Consider the following 18282-nt stretch of genomic DNA (forward strand, 5'->3'; position numbering starts at 1 on the left):
TGCTTCCCCAACCTGAGCGCTCCCCCACACCCCCATCAGTTCATTCTCTACACTCAGGCCATATTTTTGGTAAAATGCAGCTCTGACCACGTCCCCCCCGTCCTGTGGACAGTTTTTAAGAATTGGTTCTCCAGGCCAGGCGAGGTGGCCCACGCCTGTAATCCCAGCACTTTGGGAGGCCTAGGTGGGCGGATCATGAGGTCAGGAGTTCGAGACCAGCCTGGCCAACGTAGTGAAACCCCGTTTCTACTAAAAATACAAAAATTAGCTGGGCATGGTGGTATGTGCCTGTAATCCCAGCTACTCAGGAGGCCGAGACAGGAGAATCACTTGAACCCTGGAGGTGGAGGTTGCAGTGAGCTGAGATTGCGCCGAGTTACTCCAGCCTGGGCGACAGAGGAAGACTCCGTCTCGGGGTGGAAAAAAAAACAACTCTGCACTCGTGGTAAAGTCCAAACTTCTCAATAGGGCTGGTCCTCTTTGTGCTGACTGGTTGTCTCTCCAGCCTCATGGCTGCTATTCCTAAACACGATGCTGCAGTCATCCTGCACTATCTGCAACCTACAAGCCCTCCGCTCCCCTCAGACTAGCCATGTGATCCAGGAGCCTTCCCAAACCCTGCAAGGCTGCTCCTGCCTGCCCCACCCCAGCCTGGCTGCCCAGGCTCCCTGGAGCAGGTACCAGGTAATAAGTGCAGCTGTATCTCCAATGTCCAGCAAACAGCTTGCACCAGTAGGTCCTCCAAAACTTCATGAATGGATGACCCTTTCCTTCATATGCAGAAATATTTCTGTGGGGAAGGGGATGCATCCCAAGAATGGGCCACAGTACAACGCAGTGGGATTGGCAACGATGGCTCCAGGAGTGTCCTAGGTGAGGCAGCCTGAGAAGGGAAAAGATGGGCCCCCCCACCCCTGAGCCCAGGTGAAGTGAGGGAACTGGGGCCCAGCAGTAACTGATTTTCTGCAAATATGCGTAATCTAAAGCTGACCTCTTGGACTCTCCCCAAGGGCACGTCTTGCCTCATACACTGGACTTGGTCCAGAGCTCCCCAGGCCCAGCACTCGGAGGATGTGGCTGAATGCCTATTTCCACTCTCCTAGCGCTGCCTCTGGGTTCCCTATTCCTTCCCCCGCATGGTTACCTGGGGTCAAAGTTGGCAATGGTCCGCAGGGAGTGGGGGTTGGCAAGCAGTTGCTCCAGATGTGCCTGAAGCTTCTGGAAGTGTGGCCGGCGGGCACGGTCATATGCCCAGCAGTTCTTCATGAGCTCATACAGAGGGGCAGGGCAGTCCACAGGAGGGGGCAACCGGTACCCATCCTCAATGCTCTTCATAACCTGCACAGTGGGACAGGAGGATGCTGTAGAGTAGCGAGCTAACCTGGAGGCCCATGAGAAACCGACGGTCATACAAGATAATTGCAGTGGAGATCCTAGGCAGGATGGGAGGAGGTGGGAGGAGTAAAGAGAGCAGGGCATGAGGTGAAGGACCAGAGGAGCCAGGAGTACAGAAAAACTGAGGGTCACGAATAAATGAAGATATCTGCAGGAAAAGGCCACGGGAGGACCTTGGGAGGGAATAAGAGGTGTGAGTTGAAGATGAGATGAGGAAGAATATTCTGGGCTCACCTCCTGATTGCTCATCTCCCCATAAGGCTTGTCCCCAAAGCTCAGCACCTCCCACATCACAATCCCAAAGCTCCACACATCACTGGCCGTGGTGAAGATCCGATGGGCAATGGCTTCAGGGGCTGTCCAACGGATAGGGATCTTTCCTCCCTAAGAAGGCACATGGGTCAGGGACGGAAAGTTATGGTGTCCACCTGAGCACGAGTCTTTGTGCTTCTTTTATTGTATTTTTATTTTATTTTTTTTGAGATGGAGTCTCTCTCTCTTGCTAGGCTGCAGTGCAGTGGCGTGATCTCGGCTCACTGCAACCTCCACCTCCCGGGTTCACGCCATTCTCCTGCCTCAGCCTCCCGAGTATCTGGGACTACAGGCACCTGCCACCATGCCCGGCTAATTTTTTGTATTTTTAGTAGAGACGGGGTTTCACCATGTTCGCCAGGCTGGTCTCGATCTCCTGACCTCGTGATCCACCTGCATCGGCCTCCCAAAGTGCTGGGATTACAGGCGTGAGCCACCGTGCCTGGCCAAGTCTTTGTGCTTATATACACGTGACTGTATGAATGGCATGTTATGGGGCAATGTGAATGTGCACTGGGTTTGTACCGGTTTCTAACCTGGGTTTCGTATGTGCCATCAAAGTCATCCAGGAGGCGAGTCAGGCCAAAGTCAGACACCTTGCAGCACAGGTTTTGATTCACCAAGATGTTTCTGGCAGCCAGGTCCCGGTGGACATAATTGTGATTACTGAGGTAGTTCATGCCAGATGCTATGCCCTGCAGCATGGCCACTAACTGCCCAGGGACCAGCTGGTCCTCCCGCTCCTGCAGCAGGGTCAGTGGGTGAGTCAGAGGATGGGCCAGGTCTCCTCCCAGTGCCCAGGGCACCATGGTGCATCCCCCTCCCCAGCTAGTCCTCTGCCCTCCTCACCCTCAGGAAGGCATCCAGGGCTCCATTCTCCATAAATTCTGTGATGATCATGATCGGCTTTCCTAAGACACAGACACACATATCACACTCAGAACCAGGCTTCCTGCCCTTGGCCACACATCCTCCCTCCACTTACAGTGGTTTCGCCCCTCTTTCCTGCATTTCCCGCCCCCAGCTGAGGGAGACCACTGGTCATACGCTTTGTGACAACGCCTTCCAGATGCAGAATATGCGGGTGGCTAAACTGGCCCATGATAGTTGCCTCTCGAAGGAAGTTCCACCACTGGCCACCTGGGGATGTGTCTTTTAAGGTCTTAATGGCCACAGTCGTGCAGTCCTGGCTGGGGAGCCTCAGGGTCCCTCGATACACTTCCCCAAACTCTCCTGGGTAGAAAGAAAACAGGCTGTGGCCGGATGCACTGCAGGGCTCCTCCAGGGGACAGGCAGCAACCCCTCCAGTCCTCCGGCCCTTTTCTTTTCTGGAGAATCAGAAGCATGGAATGCCCTTCCTGGGACAGGGCGTGGGCTGTCCTTCCTGGGGAAGGTCAGAGTCTGGAGCTGGAGTGCAATGCCGTGACCTATTCACCACTGTCTCCCAGTGTTTGCACAGTTCTTGGCTCACAATAGGCGCTCGGCAACCGCAGGGTGAATGAACCCTGTGGAGCGGGACTGGGCTGTGCTCATGAAGAGCAAGCCAGTGCGGGGCTAGTACTCAAGTGGCAGGGACACTGGCTATGGCCGCCTCTCTTCTGTGAGCTCCTCTGGTCCCAGCTTGCCTGGCTCAGCTGCACAATTGGCAAGGACACCACCAAGCTTTGTTCTCCACTGAGATCCATTTCCTCTGGTGACCCAAGGGAACAGGGCAGCCCAAGGACACTGGGCCTCTGATGGGGTGGAATGCCAGGCTAGGGAGGGAATGACTCCTACATTTGGGCATCATCAGAGAACATCCGGACCCTCAGCACAGCAACACCTCTGTGGATGAAAACAATGTATTTAATGCCCTTTATCAGAAACTCCAAAACCACAGAAGCAAGTGTGTAGGAGACAGGGGTTGCTCCAGGGCATCTGATGAGGGGTTTTTAACAAGAACACAATGGTTCAAAGAGGATACAGAGCAGAGCAGAGAGTGAGTACATCTGGAAACTCTGGGACCAGAGAAGCCAGCTGGGCTCCCCAGGGAAGCGCTGGAAGGAAGGGGCCTGCTGGTGGCTCTGTGCTGCCCCACACGGTGGGGGGCCTGCTGCGGTGCACAGCAGGACTCACCTTCTCCTATGACAGTGTCCACCATCAGCCACGCTGGATCGAGCTCCTGGGTAAAGTCCAAGGCTCCCTGTGCAGGGTCCTCGTATGCCTGGAGGTCCACATAGGGCTTCAGCCACAGCTTGTCCTCTATGGGCAGAACATGAGGTTGGGGAGTACCAACATCAGGGCTCAGGAGTATGGGGGTCAGGAGAAGGGCCAGCAGCAGACCACACACTTCTCCACACCTCCCTGTTTCCCAAGGTGACTCCTGTTTGGGCTGAGGTGGGAGAAAGTCTCCATTTAGCAACTAAGCTTCTCTTCTCCCTGTCTATGCTCCAAGCTCTGCTGTCCTCACTCCACAAGGTCCAGGGTGGTGGCCAGGATCCACACCCGAAGAGCACATTTGCTGCCTGAGTTGCCCAATCTTCTCAGCGGCCAGTCCCCACACTGCTCTGGTCAGTCACACCTCGTTCACATTCCCAGACAGAGCCGTGCATGGCTCCCACCCCGGCTGCCTGGATGGACCACTCACTCTCCCCTTTGTGGGTCACCTAATGAGGTGACAAGCAAGAAGCTCATAAGCCTTGGAGGACGTCAGTCCTCCTCCTGCCTGGCCTCGGCCCACAGGCCTGGCCTCCAGGATGGGGAGGGCTGTCCAGAGCCCAAGGTGACAAGACAGCGGCACCAGCAGCGAATGGACACTCACAGATAATTGCACCAGAGCCACTGGGGGGCTATCAGTACAAAGTTAATTAACCAAAGTTAATTAGGTAACAAAACACAAGAGCCCTGGGGACAACAAACCCCACATGTGCCCCCAGAGTTGGCCTAGCAAATGTGTCCCTTGATCCCTTCCCAGTGGCACCTCCCAACACACCCACACACACATGCACACACAGGTGTGCACACGCAGGTGGGGACACACGCAGGTGCACCCAACTCACCCCGATCCACATCGGTGGTGTGGTCACACTGCCTCTGCTGCTTCTGCCGCTGGGTTCTCCTGCGGGGGTTGGGGACCAGCTCCTTCAGGGCCCCAGGACCACCTCAGGGGTCCGAGGGACTCTGGCTGAATCTTCCCCAGAAACGGGGTGGGAGTGCAGGATGGGTGTGAGGACTCACTGAGCTTTGGTACTAGGGGATGGGAGGGTTGTTGGGGCTGCAGTCAGGGGCTTCTGACCCAGGACTGGTGGTTGGGGAGGGGGCAGGAGTTGGCACCTGGACCGGAAAACGAGAATCCCAAGCAGCAAGGCTGCACCAAGCAGCAGCCCAAAGATGACGGCCACAATCTCTCCTCCAGTCAGGCCCCTGGACACTGTAGGCACAAAGGGATGAGGAAGTGTTGGGACTCACAGTCTGTAGGAATGAGGGGGGTTAAAGGGCAGGGCCCTGGGTACCCGTAGGGTCAGATCTTTCAGTGTGCATCAGGTCGGTGTCTGTCCCCTACCCCCGGAAGAAGGGAGTGTGTGTGCATGTGTGTAGAGGAAGAGGAAGGGTCGCTACGTGGAACAGGAGCTGAGTTGCCTCAGTGGGGCAACAGGTGTATGTGTGTTGGGGAAGAGCACAAGATACCCCACCTGGTGGGCTGGTCCGAAACTCATGATCAGGGGAGAAAGGGCCAGGACCCAGTGGGGTCAGCATTCGGACTCTAACGATGTATGTGGTGTCAGGCTGCAGCTCTGTCAGCAAGACCCTGGGTTCTAGAACCATCTGGTACCGTTCTTCATCCTGTGGGTTGGAGTTAAATTAAGCAGGTAGTGCTGAGCCAGGCCCGGGTGGATGTGATGGACAGCATCAGAGCACATGGGGAGGGGCTGGAGAGCAGAATGGTTAGGACAGGGTTCTTCATAGACTTTTGTCCTGAGAAAGCCACACAGTGGACTTCGGGTGGATTCCTCCCACCCCACACCCCAGGCTAGGAATGTTGGGGTGTGCCTGGGCGTGGACACTGAAGACCATCTCTCAGTAGCATCCTGACCTGGTTCAGCACATGCAGCTCATAGCTCAGGTTCGCCCCAGGGCTTCGGGGCCGGGACCCCGCCCAGGTCAGCTCTAGTTGCCTCGGTTCTTTCTTCACCAGTCTCAGAGACAGGCCTGACAGTGACTCTGGGGGTCCAGAGGGATAAGGTTGGATATGTAAGGAAAAAGGAAATAACCTTAGTAACTTTTCTATGGCTTCCTGCCCATCAATTTGTCCTGTTGTCTTAAGCCCTTCTGTCTCCACCAGGTCCCTGTCCCAGCCCCTCTCAGCCTCTCACCTGCATGCCCCATGCTGATGCTGACCGAGGTGCTGGCATGGCCAGAGCTGCCCAGCCCTGACACTCCATTTTGGGCTTCCACGTTAAAGGTGTAGTTGGCGTAAGGTTCAAGGCCATTGACGTGCACTGCAGGTGTGGTGAGCCCCTGGGCCCCCGGCAAGAAGTGCACGCCCACCCCACAGGGCTGGCAGGGCCCCCCGTCCTGTGCTGTGCCCTGACACTGGGAACACCTCACACTGTATCTGACATCCTGGCGTCCCCCCGTATCTGCTGGGGGTTCCCAATGCAGGGAGAGCTGAGTCCCTGAGGCAGAGAAGCTCAGGTTTCGGGGGGCCGAGGGGGGACCTGTGGGAGAAGAGGAGCCATCAGTAGAAGCCGACCTCGCTGTCACCTGAGCTGCTGATCCCTGGCCTCCACCACCACCCAATTCTCGATGTCCTCTGAAGTCCTCTTGGGGAGATTTGATTTCTCCTGGGTTTGACTACATCTCTGCATTCTTCTAGGGAGAGCAGGGTGCCAGGGCAGGGGCTAAAAGTGCCTGACACCCTGGACCATCTCCAATATCTGACAAGCTCTGGAAAAATCCAACCCTGACAAAGTCTCAGCAAAGATCCAGCCCCTCCCTCCAGATGGCCACGCCCCACCCCCTGGACTCACCTGTGCATGCCACCTGGGGGCCCTCCCCGGGAGCTCTGTAATGGCCGCTCTCACAGGTACAGATGGTGGCCCCCTCAGACTCAGCAGTGCTGTGCTGGGGGCATGTGAGACAATGGGGTGTGTCCATGTCCATCCGGTAGGAGCCGCTAGGGCAGGCTGGAGAGAGAACGCAGCAGAGCAGAGTGGTTCTGTAAATGTTTTTACAGGCAGAACCACCACCACCCCTTCCTGCCCCAATCCCTTCTACTGGAAACATCTCTGCGTGTGTGTGTCCGCTGCTCTGGGACACTCAGGTTAAAAACCCACTGAGGCGGAGCACTGGCCTCCTTCTCTGCCGGGGTACTCCTGCAATCCTCCCGAGTGGTTCCTCAGGTTCTCACCGCCTCCATTCTTACCAACACATCCCTCGCCACTGCCACCTTCCTCATAGCCAGGCTCACAGTGGCACCGTCCTACAGGCACCAGCCACTCGCCATCAGGGCTGCAGTGCATGCGGGGTGCACCTGAGGGCCTGGGGCTGGCCCGCGCGTGGGGCAAGCAGGTCCCTGCCACTTCCACCAACCCAGCGGGGCCAGGCAGAGTGTCTGGGAATTGGGCCAAGCCATTCAGGGTCTCAGGACAGCGCTGGTAGAAGACCCGGACAGACACCAGGGCCACACAGGCACCCGGGTTGTGGAAAGCGAGGTAGAGGCCACGGCGGGTCAGGCGGCCCAGAGAGCAGCGCTCCACATTCAGCTTCATGGAGCCAGATGCGAGGTCTCGAATGGTGAAGCTCTGGTCTGCAGCCACCGTGGTTACCTGGGTAGAGGGTAGGTAAGAAAGGGGAGCAATGGCAAAGTCCTGCTTCTTTCCCACATAACAGAAACAATCGTTTGCTTAATACTTTCCGCAACCATGAACAATGAGCCTTGTATGTGTGAGGTGCCAGGCTAAGCATTTTATGTGCATTATGCTATTTAGCTCATGCAATCCTCTTATGAGGTAGGATGGCTTATTGTCTCTATTTAACAGATGACGAAACCAAGGCTAACAGAAGTTAAAGACCTTGTATAAGATCACACAGCTACCACATCATGGGGCTAGGACTGGAATCCAGGCATTGGGACTCTACAGTCCATAAAGTTTCTGCTATTCAGAGGCATTCCCAAACTCAGTGCCAATAACATGATGAGTTACAGAGCATATCATTATCAATTTATTACTAGTAACAAATTTTACAACATTTTCTCTTTGGAAAGAAACAAGAGCATATGCTATCATAAAATGCTCCTTACTCTTTCTGCATCCCAGGATGTTTTTTGAGTAGGAAAGAAAGGGATGTGTTAGAGAGTACCAGCCTGCAGGGAATTGTCTTGCTACATGACTCCAGTGATACTATGGGAGTGGGTTGCTTATGAACATCATGGGTATCAATAGGAAAAGTCTAAATAACTCTGTGCTACACTTCCCTCCTCCACCATGGTATCCTGTGATCTCAGTGGATGCTTATAAAAGCCTATAAAATAGATATAGCTGGCCCTATTATTGTCACTATTTTATGACTAGGCAACAAAAGCTGGAGAGGTTAAATGACACCCCCAAAGTCACGGCACAGCAGAAAAGATACTCAAATCCAGCCCTTCTGATTTCCAATGCCACATTGTTCTTTTTTTCTTTAGAGACAGGATCTTGCTCTGTTGCCCAGACTGGTGTGTGGTGGCACAATCATAGATCACTGCAGCCTCAAACTCCTGGGCTCAAGTGATCCTCCTGCCTCAGCCTCCTTAGTAGCTGGGACTGCAGGTATGGGCCACCATGCCCAGGTGATTTTTAATTTTTTGCAGAGATGAAGTTTTGCTATGTTGCCCAGGCTGGTCTCAAGCTCCTGGCCTCAAGTGATCTTCCCACATTGGTTTCCCAAAGCACTGGAATTACAGGCACGAGCCACCATGCCCAGCCTTCAAGTGCCAAATTCTTTTCATGATTCTACCTCTGCACCCTCTTCCTGTCCCTGCAACCTTCTCTGGCACCCAATAAGGAGCCAGGCAGGGATCTGCACCAGGACCCAGATGGCATGGAGGGAAGCAGCACCTTCTGGAACAAGGGCCGTCGGAGCTGAATGCCCACATCTTGATCACTCTCCATGTACAGAAGGTTGAAGGTCTCCTTGCAACCCAGAGGCCCGGCTCCTCCAGGGAAACTCTTGCAGTCCCGCACGGTGAACTGCAGCTCCACGTGGACACGGGAAGCCTCCTCCCCGCGGTAGATCCAATTGGAGCGAAGCCAGTGGTCAGTGTCTCTGCGTCCTTGCATTGGGCAGTCCTGGTACATGTACAGGGGTGTCCCATTCAGTATCTGTTGCTGTTCACTCCACTGCAAGGAGGGAATCAGAGTCAGGGACCAGATCATTGCCTGCTCCCCAAACCCTTGGTTTTTAGAGCTGATGGAGAAGCAGCTGTGTCAGAGCCCCTCAGGTTTATGCGACTTGTCCTGCCTCTCCCCACCCCTCAGCTCCAGGACAGTAGACTGAGTGTTTAGGGTTGGGGATTTATTTGGATATAAGATGGGCAAGACAATAGTCCCTTAACATCCCTAGTTGATCCTGGTCCCTTCAGTTAGTCTAGTCCACTTATTTCATCAGCAAAACAGTCAGGTTCCCCCAAGGCAAAGCTCATTTACAAAACCCTTCTGTTTGTTCAAGAGGATATTGATGAATTTTTTGTTTTTCAGAGACAGGGTCTCGTTCTGTCTGCAGCGCAGTGGTATAATCAAAGCTCACCATAGCCTCAAACTCCTGGGCTTAGTCTCCCAAGTAGCTGGGACTACAGGTTCCTGCCAACACACTGGGCTATTTTTTTTTTTTCTTTTTTATGGTAGAGATGAGGTCTTGCTATGCTGTCCAGGCTGATCTCAAACACCTGGACTCAGATGATCCTCCTACTAGGGCTCCCAAAGCATGTGAGCCACCACACCCAGCCCAATATTTATTTTTAATTATTAAAACCCCTTAGATTTGGAGGGTAAGAACAAGCACAGAACTGTATATGGGATTCTCATCCTCTCCAATATTTCAATTGTAGCCATCCTCAAAATCAACAATTGACAGATTTGGCTGGACTTCTTGATACTATCTAGTCTACTCCCCTTAACTTTTTGTTTGTTTGTTTGAGGCAAAGGTCTCACTCTGTCGCCCAGGCTGGAGCTAGAGTGCAGTGGCACAAACTTGGCTCACTATAACCTCCGCCACCCAGGTTCAAGCGATTCTCCCACTTCAGCCTCCTGAGTAGTTGGGATTACAGGCATGCACCACCACGCCCGGCTAATTTTTTGTATTTTCAGTAGAGACAAGGTTTTGCCACGTTGGCCAGGCTGTTAGCTTCTTTTATCTGAGAAGAACTTTTAAAAGTAGTAATATTAATGGCTAGCACTAACATAGTGCTTACCGTGGCCCAGTCACCGGTTTAAGCACTTTCCACGAGGAAACTGAGGCACAGGGAGGTCGAGTGACTTGCCAAGGTACTCAGCTATGAGAGGCAGAGCTGGGAAATGAGCCAGACACTCCGGGTTCCAGAATTCATGCTCTTAATCATTATACCTCTGTGTGCTTATTGTGAAAAGTCAAAAAGTAAAGACTTACACAGAATAAAGTTTAATTCCCTCACCCTTATCCTTCCACTCTCATTCTCGAAGGCAGCCACTCTCAGCAATTTTTAGCAAAACTTTCCAGACCATTTTCAATGCCTCCAGAGAACTGCTTGAATGTTTCTGAGTTTTGCTTTCAACACGGGATCATACAAGTGTTATTTTTTAACCACTTTCTGTTTTCACAAATAATAAGTATTTGAGGGCCGGGAGTGGTGGCTCACGCCTGTAATCCTAGCACTTTGGGAGGCCAAGGCAGGCAGATTCCCTGAGGTCAGAAGTTCGAGACCAGCCTGGCCAACAAGGCGAAACCTCCCGTCTCTACTAAAAATATAAAAAAATTAGCTGGGTGTGGTGGCACATGCCTGTAATCCCAGCTACTTGGGAGGCTGAGGCAGGAGAATGGCTTGAACCCAGGAGGCGGAGGTTGCAGTGAGCCAAGATCTCGCCACTGCACTCCAGTATGGGCGACAAAGAGACACTCCCTCTTAAAAAAGTCTTTGAAAGATAGCCACAAAAGTGTATATAGAGCTTTCTTACTTTTTTTTTTTTGAGCAATCCATAAGTAATACTCCATTGTAGAGAAGGCCATAATTTATTTAGTCATTCACCTATTGTTAGACATTTAGACAGCTTCTAGTTTTTTTTTCTTTTTAAAGAAATCATGTACAGATTGATGTAAGATTTCCATGGAACTGCCATATCAAAGGGTAGACATACTACAAGTTTTATAAGATACTGTCAAATTGTCTTCCAAGAAAGGTTTATCAATTTACACTTCCACCAGCAACACAAGAGGGCTCATTTTCTCAAAACTTCATCAACATAGAATACTAATAACCTTTTTGCCTTTTGCCAATCCTAGGGTCAAAACACAGCTTCTTAACATTTTAATTTACATTTCTTAGAGGAGGAAGTTGTATATTTCTCTTTTGTTCATTGGCTATTTGTATGTTTGTGCAATTATCTGTCTATAACCTTTGCATGACATTCTATTATCTTTTGATTACTCAGTTGGATGAGTTTCTTTTTTAAACATATTATAGACACGAATCATTTCCTTCAAATGTATGTTTCAAATATTTTCTCCCTGTTTGCCACACCACTTAGCTTTGCTAATGATGTTTTGATGTGGACATACATTGTAAATTTCTTACATAATAACATCTACAGTATTTCCCTTCATGATTTCTGGGTTGTATATTTGGCTTGGGAAGTTTTCCTATCTCAAGATTATAATGATCTATATTTTCTCCTAAAATTTGTGTAGGTTGGCTTTTAGGTTTAGATTTTAGTTTTCTTAGAATGAATTTTGTGTATAACGGAGAGATATATCTTTTTTTTTTTTTTTTTTTTTTTTTTTTTTTTTTTTTTATGAGACGGAGTCTTGCTCTAATGCCCAGGCTGGAGTGCAGTGGCGCGATCTTGGCTCACTGCAAGCTCTGCCTCCCGGGTTCACGCCATTCTCCTGCCTCAGCCTCCCAAGTAGCTGGAACTACAGGCACCGCCACCATGCCTGGCTAATTTTTTTTGTATTTTTAGTACAGATGGGGTTTCACTGTGTTAGCCAGGATGGTCTCTCCTGACCTCATGATCCGCCCGCCTCGGCCTCCCAAAGTACTGGCATTACAGGCGTGAGCCACCGTGCCTGGCTATGGAGAGATATATCTTTATATTTTTAAAAAAAAATTATGAATATCTAACCATCAGTTTATTGACTAGTTGTTACTTTCCATATTGATTTGCAATTCCGATGCTATCACATACTAAAATCTCATATATGTAGGCTCGTTTTTGGACTTTCTATCCTGTCCCATTAACCTGAGTGATCTTGTGCAAGACATATGTTTTAGTTATAGCTGATGGTTCTGATATCTGCTTGTCAGACAAGTCTCCCATTTCATTCTTCAAAAACTCTTCTCAACCATTCTTATTTCCTCTGTCAGATGAATTTTCAAAAGCTCTCAAATTCTATATTCTATTGATATTTTTGTTGCAACCCCATAATTTAATGCAGAATAGATTGAGGCCCTTAGAAAGTTCACTTTCCCCAGGTTTTTACTCCATTATAATGCAGGGGCCCTCATCCCTATCCTCAGCTCTGGGAAAAGGCAAAAAAAAATCATTAATAAAAAATTTGGGGTTAGGTGGGGCAGAAATAGAAGCTGCTATGAGGCACATATTTCTGCATTATGTTAGGGAGTTCAAAGATTGGGCAAGGGGTGTCTAAAAGGCAAGGAAGCTGGAATGAAAAAGGCACCAAGAGTCTGCTCCTAAGGAAGGCTGTGCTGGGGAAGCCCAAGTGGAAGGCACTGGCGGGGTCTGGTGGGCAGGGAGGTGGGTGGTTAATGTGCAGCTCATTAGCCAGATTGCCGCGGCTGAAGCTGGAGCCAGGAGAAGCAGATGTTCCCAGCTGCGACTTGCCTTTCCCAGTTCCAGCAGTGACAGATGGGTGAGAGCCAGCTGTCCAGGGTCAGCAGTAAGGATCCTTTTGTTTATCACTCAGGCGCTGCTGTCTGCCACATGGGTGCATTCTGGACCTGAATGCCTGCTGTCCAGGATCAGCAGTAAGGATCCTTTTGCTTATCACTCAGGCGCTGCTGTCTGCCACATGGGTGCATTCTGGACCTGAATGCCTGCGTGTGCGTGTGTGTGTGTGTGTGTGTGTGTGTGTTTTTTGAAAAGATGGGGAGAAGGAGGGGGACAAGGTAGATAGTGGGAGTGTATGACTGCTGGCTGTCTCCTTGCCCTCCTAGCATGCAGGACTGTTTTGCCTGAGCTGAGAAAGTGGCCTTGTTGCCATTCCAGTCAAATTAGGGAAGAGTTATTTGGGTGGAGGTGTCAAGGGCCCAAGGAAGGCCCATGGGAGCCAGAAGACTGACCTGCAGCTATCACCATGGGTGATTAGCTGGTTTATGAGATAAGTCACCTATTAGGGCTGGATCTTCCAAACGGCCCCTCCTGGAGGATCTACTATGGTTTAGTCTATTAGCTCTAATTACAGGCTACTCTGTAGGAGAACAGAGAATGGAGCCAGGACTGTACGACCCAGTGGGAAAGAAAGCAAGTAACCCTGACCCCAGAAACAGGTGCTGGATTGAAGTCTCAAGTACTGAGGTAAGGAAGGAAACCCTGAGAGAAGGGGTTCCAGAGCCAGAGGTGTAGATGCTCCAGTAACTTAGGCAGCCTCCTGTGGTTCTGTGACCAGCTGTGCTGCTGGCAGAAAGGGTGCTGTGAATTGTAAAATATATATTTGGTCTTTGTCCACATTTCCTGGCAAACAACCCCTAAAGCCCTCAAAATCCCCGAAGTGACAAATGTCTTTTTATATGCTAATGAGCTGACTGACGGGGATGGGAACTAGACTGGGGTGGGGGAGGCCTGGGTGTCAGAAGGCAACCTTGTGATTGGAGTTGGGATTTTGGCCCCCACCCTCCCCCCGTCCCCGGCCCCGCCAGCTTCCAGGGAAGGTAGAGAGGTTGAAGGTTGAGCTGATAACCAATGGCCAATGATCTAATCAATCACACCTGTGTAATGAAGTCTCCATAAAAGCCCAGAAGGACGGGGTTTGGAGGGCTTCTGGACCGCCAAACATGATTAGGTCCCTGCAGGGTGGCTCGCCTCCTTCACATATACCTTGCCCCATGCAGCTATTCCATCTGGTGTTCATGGTATCATTTGTAATATCCGTTATAATAAGCCGATAAATGTAAGTCAATGTTTCCCTGAGTTCCATGAGCCATCCTAGCAAACTAATTGAACCCGAAGAAGAGGGTCAGGTAAACTGATTACAGCCAATGGAACAGAAGTATAGGTGACAACCTGTTACTTGTGATTGTTGTCTATAGGAGGGCAGTCTTGTGGGGCTGAGCCCTCAACCTGAGGCTATCTCCAGGTAGACAGTGTAAGAACTGAATAAGATTAGAGGACACTCAGCTACTCTCCAGTGAAGAATCTGTCAGAGAGAACTGACTGCAGGCGGGAGGAGTCCCTACACGCATTTTGGTGACCACAGGTCACCAAAGTGATTTGTGTTGAGAGTGCAGTAGGAAAAAACTGAGTTTGGTTTTTTGTACATCATAAGAGGTGCTCTCTGCATTTGAGTCTGAATATGCTCTCTCAGACTCACCTCACAACCTGTTCTCTGAGTCTTAGGAACATCCAAGGAAGGAAGGGAATTGGAACAAGCTCTGACACTTTCAAACAGCTGGAATGCATGGTGTGCATGCAGTCAGCCTGAGGAGGTGTGGAGGATGAGCTAAGGGCTCAGAAACCTTTAGGGGAGCAGCTTTTAACTTTGGAGGAGTCAAAGACCCTTTGAAGAATTTGATGAAAGCTTTGGCTGGTCTCTCTAGAAAAAAAAATGCCCGCTTACATATACAGAATTTAGAGTACACTTTCCTGGGGTTTCCCCACCCCCTGAAACCTATCAATGCAACTTCATTGGGATGAACGGATCTCAGATTGAGGATGCTTTTCTGCCTTTTCTGTCCCTCTCCAAGCAAAGGACTGGTCTCAGCCTTCAAAAATCCCCAGCATGGTGCATTCTCTCCCCGGGTATGTGAGCTCCTCTCCCCCTCACAAGTATCAGCTTGTATTCACAATATTCCCAAGTATTCACTGGAGGAGCCAGGCCATTCAAGTGTTCATCTTGGGGTGAAGTCTGACCCCCCCACCCCTTGTCCCATTGAGGAGGCTCTGACTCAGCCTCCTCTCCCCCTCCCTGAGGAGACACTTCCAGTTCTTCCTGCTCTTTTCTCTGTTCCTCCACCCACCTCTCCACCCCATTTCCCACTGGCCTTCAGGAGTCTTCCAAGATCCTTCCCTCTTCTGACACTTACCCCATCTTTTGGGGGATCCAGCAGCCAGCCCAGCTCTCCCTGTGCCTTGCTTGTGTCCATCAGAGTAACTGAAAGTGGGGAGAAAAGAAGTCTGTCACCTCTGGGGGAGGAGGTGCCCCTGCAGCTCACATTAATCATTCTGGGGCCCCAGCCCCAGGCTGCAACATCCTGTTCCTAAAAGCTATGACTTCCTGAGGCTTAGGGGAGAAAAAGGGCTCAGGACTGAGGAGTGAAGAGCTCCAGGGATTTCACTCTTCTTTCTGTGTGTGAAGGAAGGCAGGCAAAGTGGGACAAGTGTTGGGGCGCAGGATCTTTGACCAAAGTCAATGCAAGAAGAGCAGCCCCACAAGACGCTCAGTTACCCAGGCTGCTGCGGCCTGGGACACCCATCAGCTGCAGGATTGGAACGCGTGGAGGGCAGGAGGAGCTCACCTCTGCTAGCCAGGAGTGGGCAGGGTGGACCGGGGACCCCGGAAGGGGTTTCGTGGGTAGGGAGGCTCACCTCCACTGTCCGCAGCCTGCTTTGGCCTGACCTGGCCAGTGATCAGAGCCGTGGAGTGGGGATAAGAGGCACAGCTGCCTGCCTGGGAAGTGGTGGGGAGTAGGGTCGGAGAGGGTGTTCCAACTTTGACATGGAATATTCGACTCGGACAACTGGGAACCCCTGTGGCGTCAGTCCTAACCCTTCTCCCGGAGGCAGGTCCCTCTGTCCCTGGCCTAGGTTGGCAGGAGGCGACTTCCCACCTTCAACTTCCAAGGGCTCAGATCTCTGGGGTGGGCACCTGAAGCTGGGACTGTCTGGGAATGCAGGCAGGGGTGCGGGTGCAGGTGCTGCTTCCTGGCAAGGGTCCGGAATTCCCTCCCCATTCCCAGGCTCAGATTGCTGGCCTGCGGGAGTGGGGGTGACTGACCCGGGAGAGCAGCCGCTTGGGGTTAAAGACCAAAGATGGGCCTGGCCAGTCGATAGCCTGGCGGTGGGGCACAGCGCGAGAGCTGGCGAGGGTCGCGGGGAACATGGCCTCCCGAGGAATGCCGGCTTCTGCAAGGGGGTGCTGGCCGGGCCCAGGGAAGAGGCGGGGGCGCGGGGGTTGGGGGCGCGGGGGCGGGGGTCGGTACCTTCCTTGGCGCGCGCCCCCGGGGGCAGCGGGGCGCAGAGCAGCAGCACCAGCCCTAGCCCCAGGGGCCAGCGCCGCTCCATGGCTCCGGGCCGGGACCTGGGACAGTGGCCCGGATGGCAGGGCCAGGTTGCAAGGGACTGGGCGAGGCGGGCGGGCCGGGCGGGGGCGGGGGCCGGGGCCAGCGCCGGGGGCGGAGTCCCGGCCTCACCTGGTTCACCTTCTTAAAGGGACAGTAGGGCAGGAAAGAACTTGCTAGACTGGTAATCAAATTCAAGAACCGGAGGCGTCTTGACCCGAATGAGACTGCGGGCGCCGCCTAGTAGGTGGGATTAAGAATTGACGAACCTTTTCCCAATTCTAATCCTAAACTCAACCCAATCTTGATCCAGCTTTTAACCTAATTCTACCTCTGACTTGAGTTACACTCCTATATTCCTCTTTCTCTCTTTGTGCAGGCCCCACAGCTGGGTAATAGGACCGGGGAAGGCAGGGGTAAGAGTCGTATCTTCACCCTTTAGCAGGGGAGGCTTAGATGACCGCAATGCCAGGTGGGGTACAACCCGCAGTGAAGCATCTGGAGGTTAGAAGAGGAAGAAAGCCCAGTCATCGGGGCACATTAGTTGAGTCTTCAGGGAGAGCTGGTGTGACCTGGGTTTTCAGTGGTAGAGATTGGGAAAGGCAGCAGCAAGGGCCTGAAGGCAGGGAGCCTCAAGGTGCGCCCAGGGAGTGGTGAATGGACCAGTTTGACTGCTGGGGCGCAGGATTTGTCTTGGGAATCAGGGCAGAAAGGCAGGTGCGGGCCAGGGCTGGGTAAACAAGAAAAGGAGTTTGAACCTTGACATGTGCTTACACAGCAGATATGAATATCTGGTTAAGGTTCCAGCCACAGGTGGCAGGGAAGGGTATTTTAACCCGTCTTAGTGGTGTCAAGCCACGTGCCCTCTCACTTTCTTGCAGACTTCCTTATATTCTTTTTCTTTTTTGAGATGGAGTCTCGCTCTGTGGCCCAGGCTGGAGTGCAGTGGTGCGATCTTGGCTCACTGCAACCTCCGCCTCCCAGGTTCAAATGATCCTCCTGCCTCAGCCTCCCGAGTAACTAGGATTACAAGCGTCAAGCGTGCACCACCACACCCAGCTAATTTTTCTATTTTTAGTAGAGACGGGGTTTCACCATGTTGGCCAGGCTGGTCTCGAACTCCTGACCTCAAGTGATCCCTCCTGATCTCAAGTGATCTCCTTGCCTCTGCCTCCCAAAGTCGTGGAATTACAGGCCTGAGTTACTGCGCTCTGCCGAGACTTTCTGATATTCTATTCAGTAAATGTTTGTTCAATTTCTACTATGCATGCAGGAAGCTCTAGAAGCACCTAAGAACAGAAGGACAATGTCTTGCCCTATATAAGCTATTACTTTGGGGATGCTGGGGGTTGAGTCATAAATAATTGCACAGATGGTTGAAATGGCGGGCAGGAGTGGACCCCAGGCAAGGTACACACAGGGGTCACGGTGGCCCAAAGGGAAGTGATGCATTTACTAAAGAGGCTGGGGGTCCACTCCTGGCCCCTCCTTCTTTCACCCCTCCTTGGCTCCATCCCATTTGGGTAAATTGTTCATAATTTTTCTATCATTTACATTGTTGCACATTTCGGTACTGTGAATGAAGGGAGGTGGTGGATTATAGGTGCTTTTTCTCATTTTCAAAATTTAATGCTTCTCAGGTTTTTTTTTTTTTTTGCTTTCTTATGCAGATATGTATATGACAAACACAGCCCATCAGTTCTTGGCTCAGACTATCCTTATTTGCATAAATAAATGTAATTCATGTACATTGGTTAGGAAATTCATGTTGAACATACAGAAACAAAATGGAAAGTAGAAACCTCTGCCCTCCAACACTCTAATTTCTGTTCCCCAAGTTAACCACCATCAACTGTTTCTTGTAAGTCCTCCCAGGATTACTTCCTTGCTGTGTACACACCATCGTGTAT

General features: G+C 51.6%; 1 protein-coding gene across 6 annotated transcripts in view; it reads right to left on the reverse strand.

The window, feature by feature from the left end:
• Window positions 1–16451, reverse strand: part of EPHA1 (EPH receptor A1) — a 17905-nt gene extending 1454 nt beyond the window's left edge. For 2 of the 6 annotated variants that reach the window (XM_054494387.2, XM_054494386.2), the window contains exons 1-16: window positions 16295–16451; window positions 15179–15246; window positions 8787–9068; window positions 7112–7514; window positions 6717–6872; window positions 6060–6404; window positions 5780–5907; window positions 5379–5529; window positions 5020–5116; window positions 4746–4804; window positions 3823–3948; window positions 2755–2940; window positions 2557–2618; window positions 2244–2450; window positions 1630–1779; window positions 1145–1338 (exon numbers count right to left, since the gene is read on the reverse strand). In XM_054494387.2, the coding sequence (XP_054350362.1) occupies window positions 1145–1338; window positions 1630–1779; window positions 2244–2450; window positions 2557–2618; window positions 2755–2940; window positions 3823–3948; window positions 4746–4804; window positions 5020–5116; window positions 5379–5529; window positions 5780–5907; window positions 6060–6404; window positions 6717–6872; window positions 7112–7514; window positions 8787–9068; window positions 15179–15246; window positions 16295–16376 (2696 nt within the window). In that variant the 5' untranslated portion in view covers window positions 16377–16451. Of the gene's footprint in view, window positions 1–91; window positions 884–1144; window positions 1780–2243; window positions 2451–2556; window positions 2619–2754; window positions 2941–3822; window positions 3949–4745; window positions 4805–5019; window positions 5117–5378; window positions 5530–5779; window positions 5908–6059; window positions 6405–6716; window positions 6873–7111; window positions 7515–8786; window positions 9069–15178; window positions 15247–16294 lie in introns of those variants that run through there. The other 4 variants (XM_054494384.2, XM_054494383.2, XM_054494385.2 and 1 more) reach the window with 3 other exon arrangements.
• Window positions 16452–18282: the final 1831 nt, after the last annotated feature.

This window comes from Pongo pygmaeus, chromosome 6, assembly GCF_028885625.2.
Source record: "Pongo pygmaeus isolate AG05252 chromosome 6, NHGRI_mPonPyg2-v2.0_pri, whole genome shotgun sequence".
NCBI lineage: Eukaryota > Metazoa > Chordata > Mammalia > Primates > Hominidae > Pongo > Pongo pygmaeus.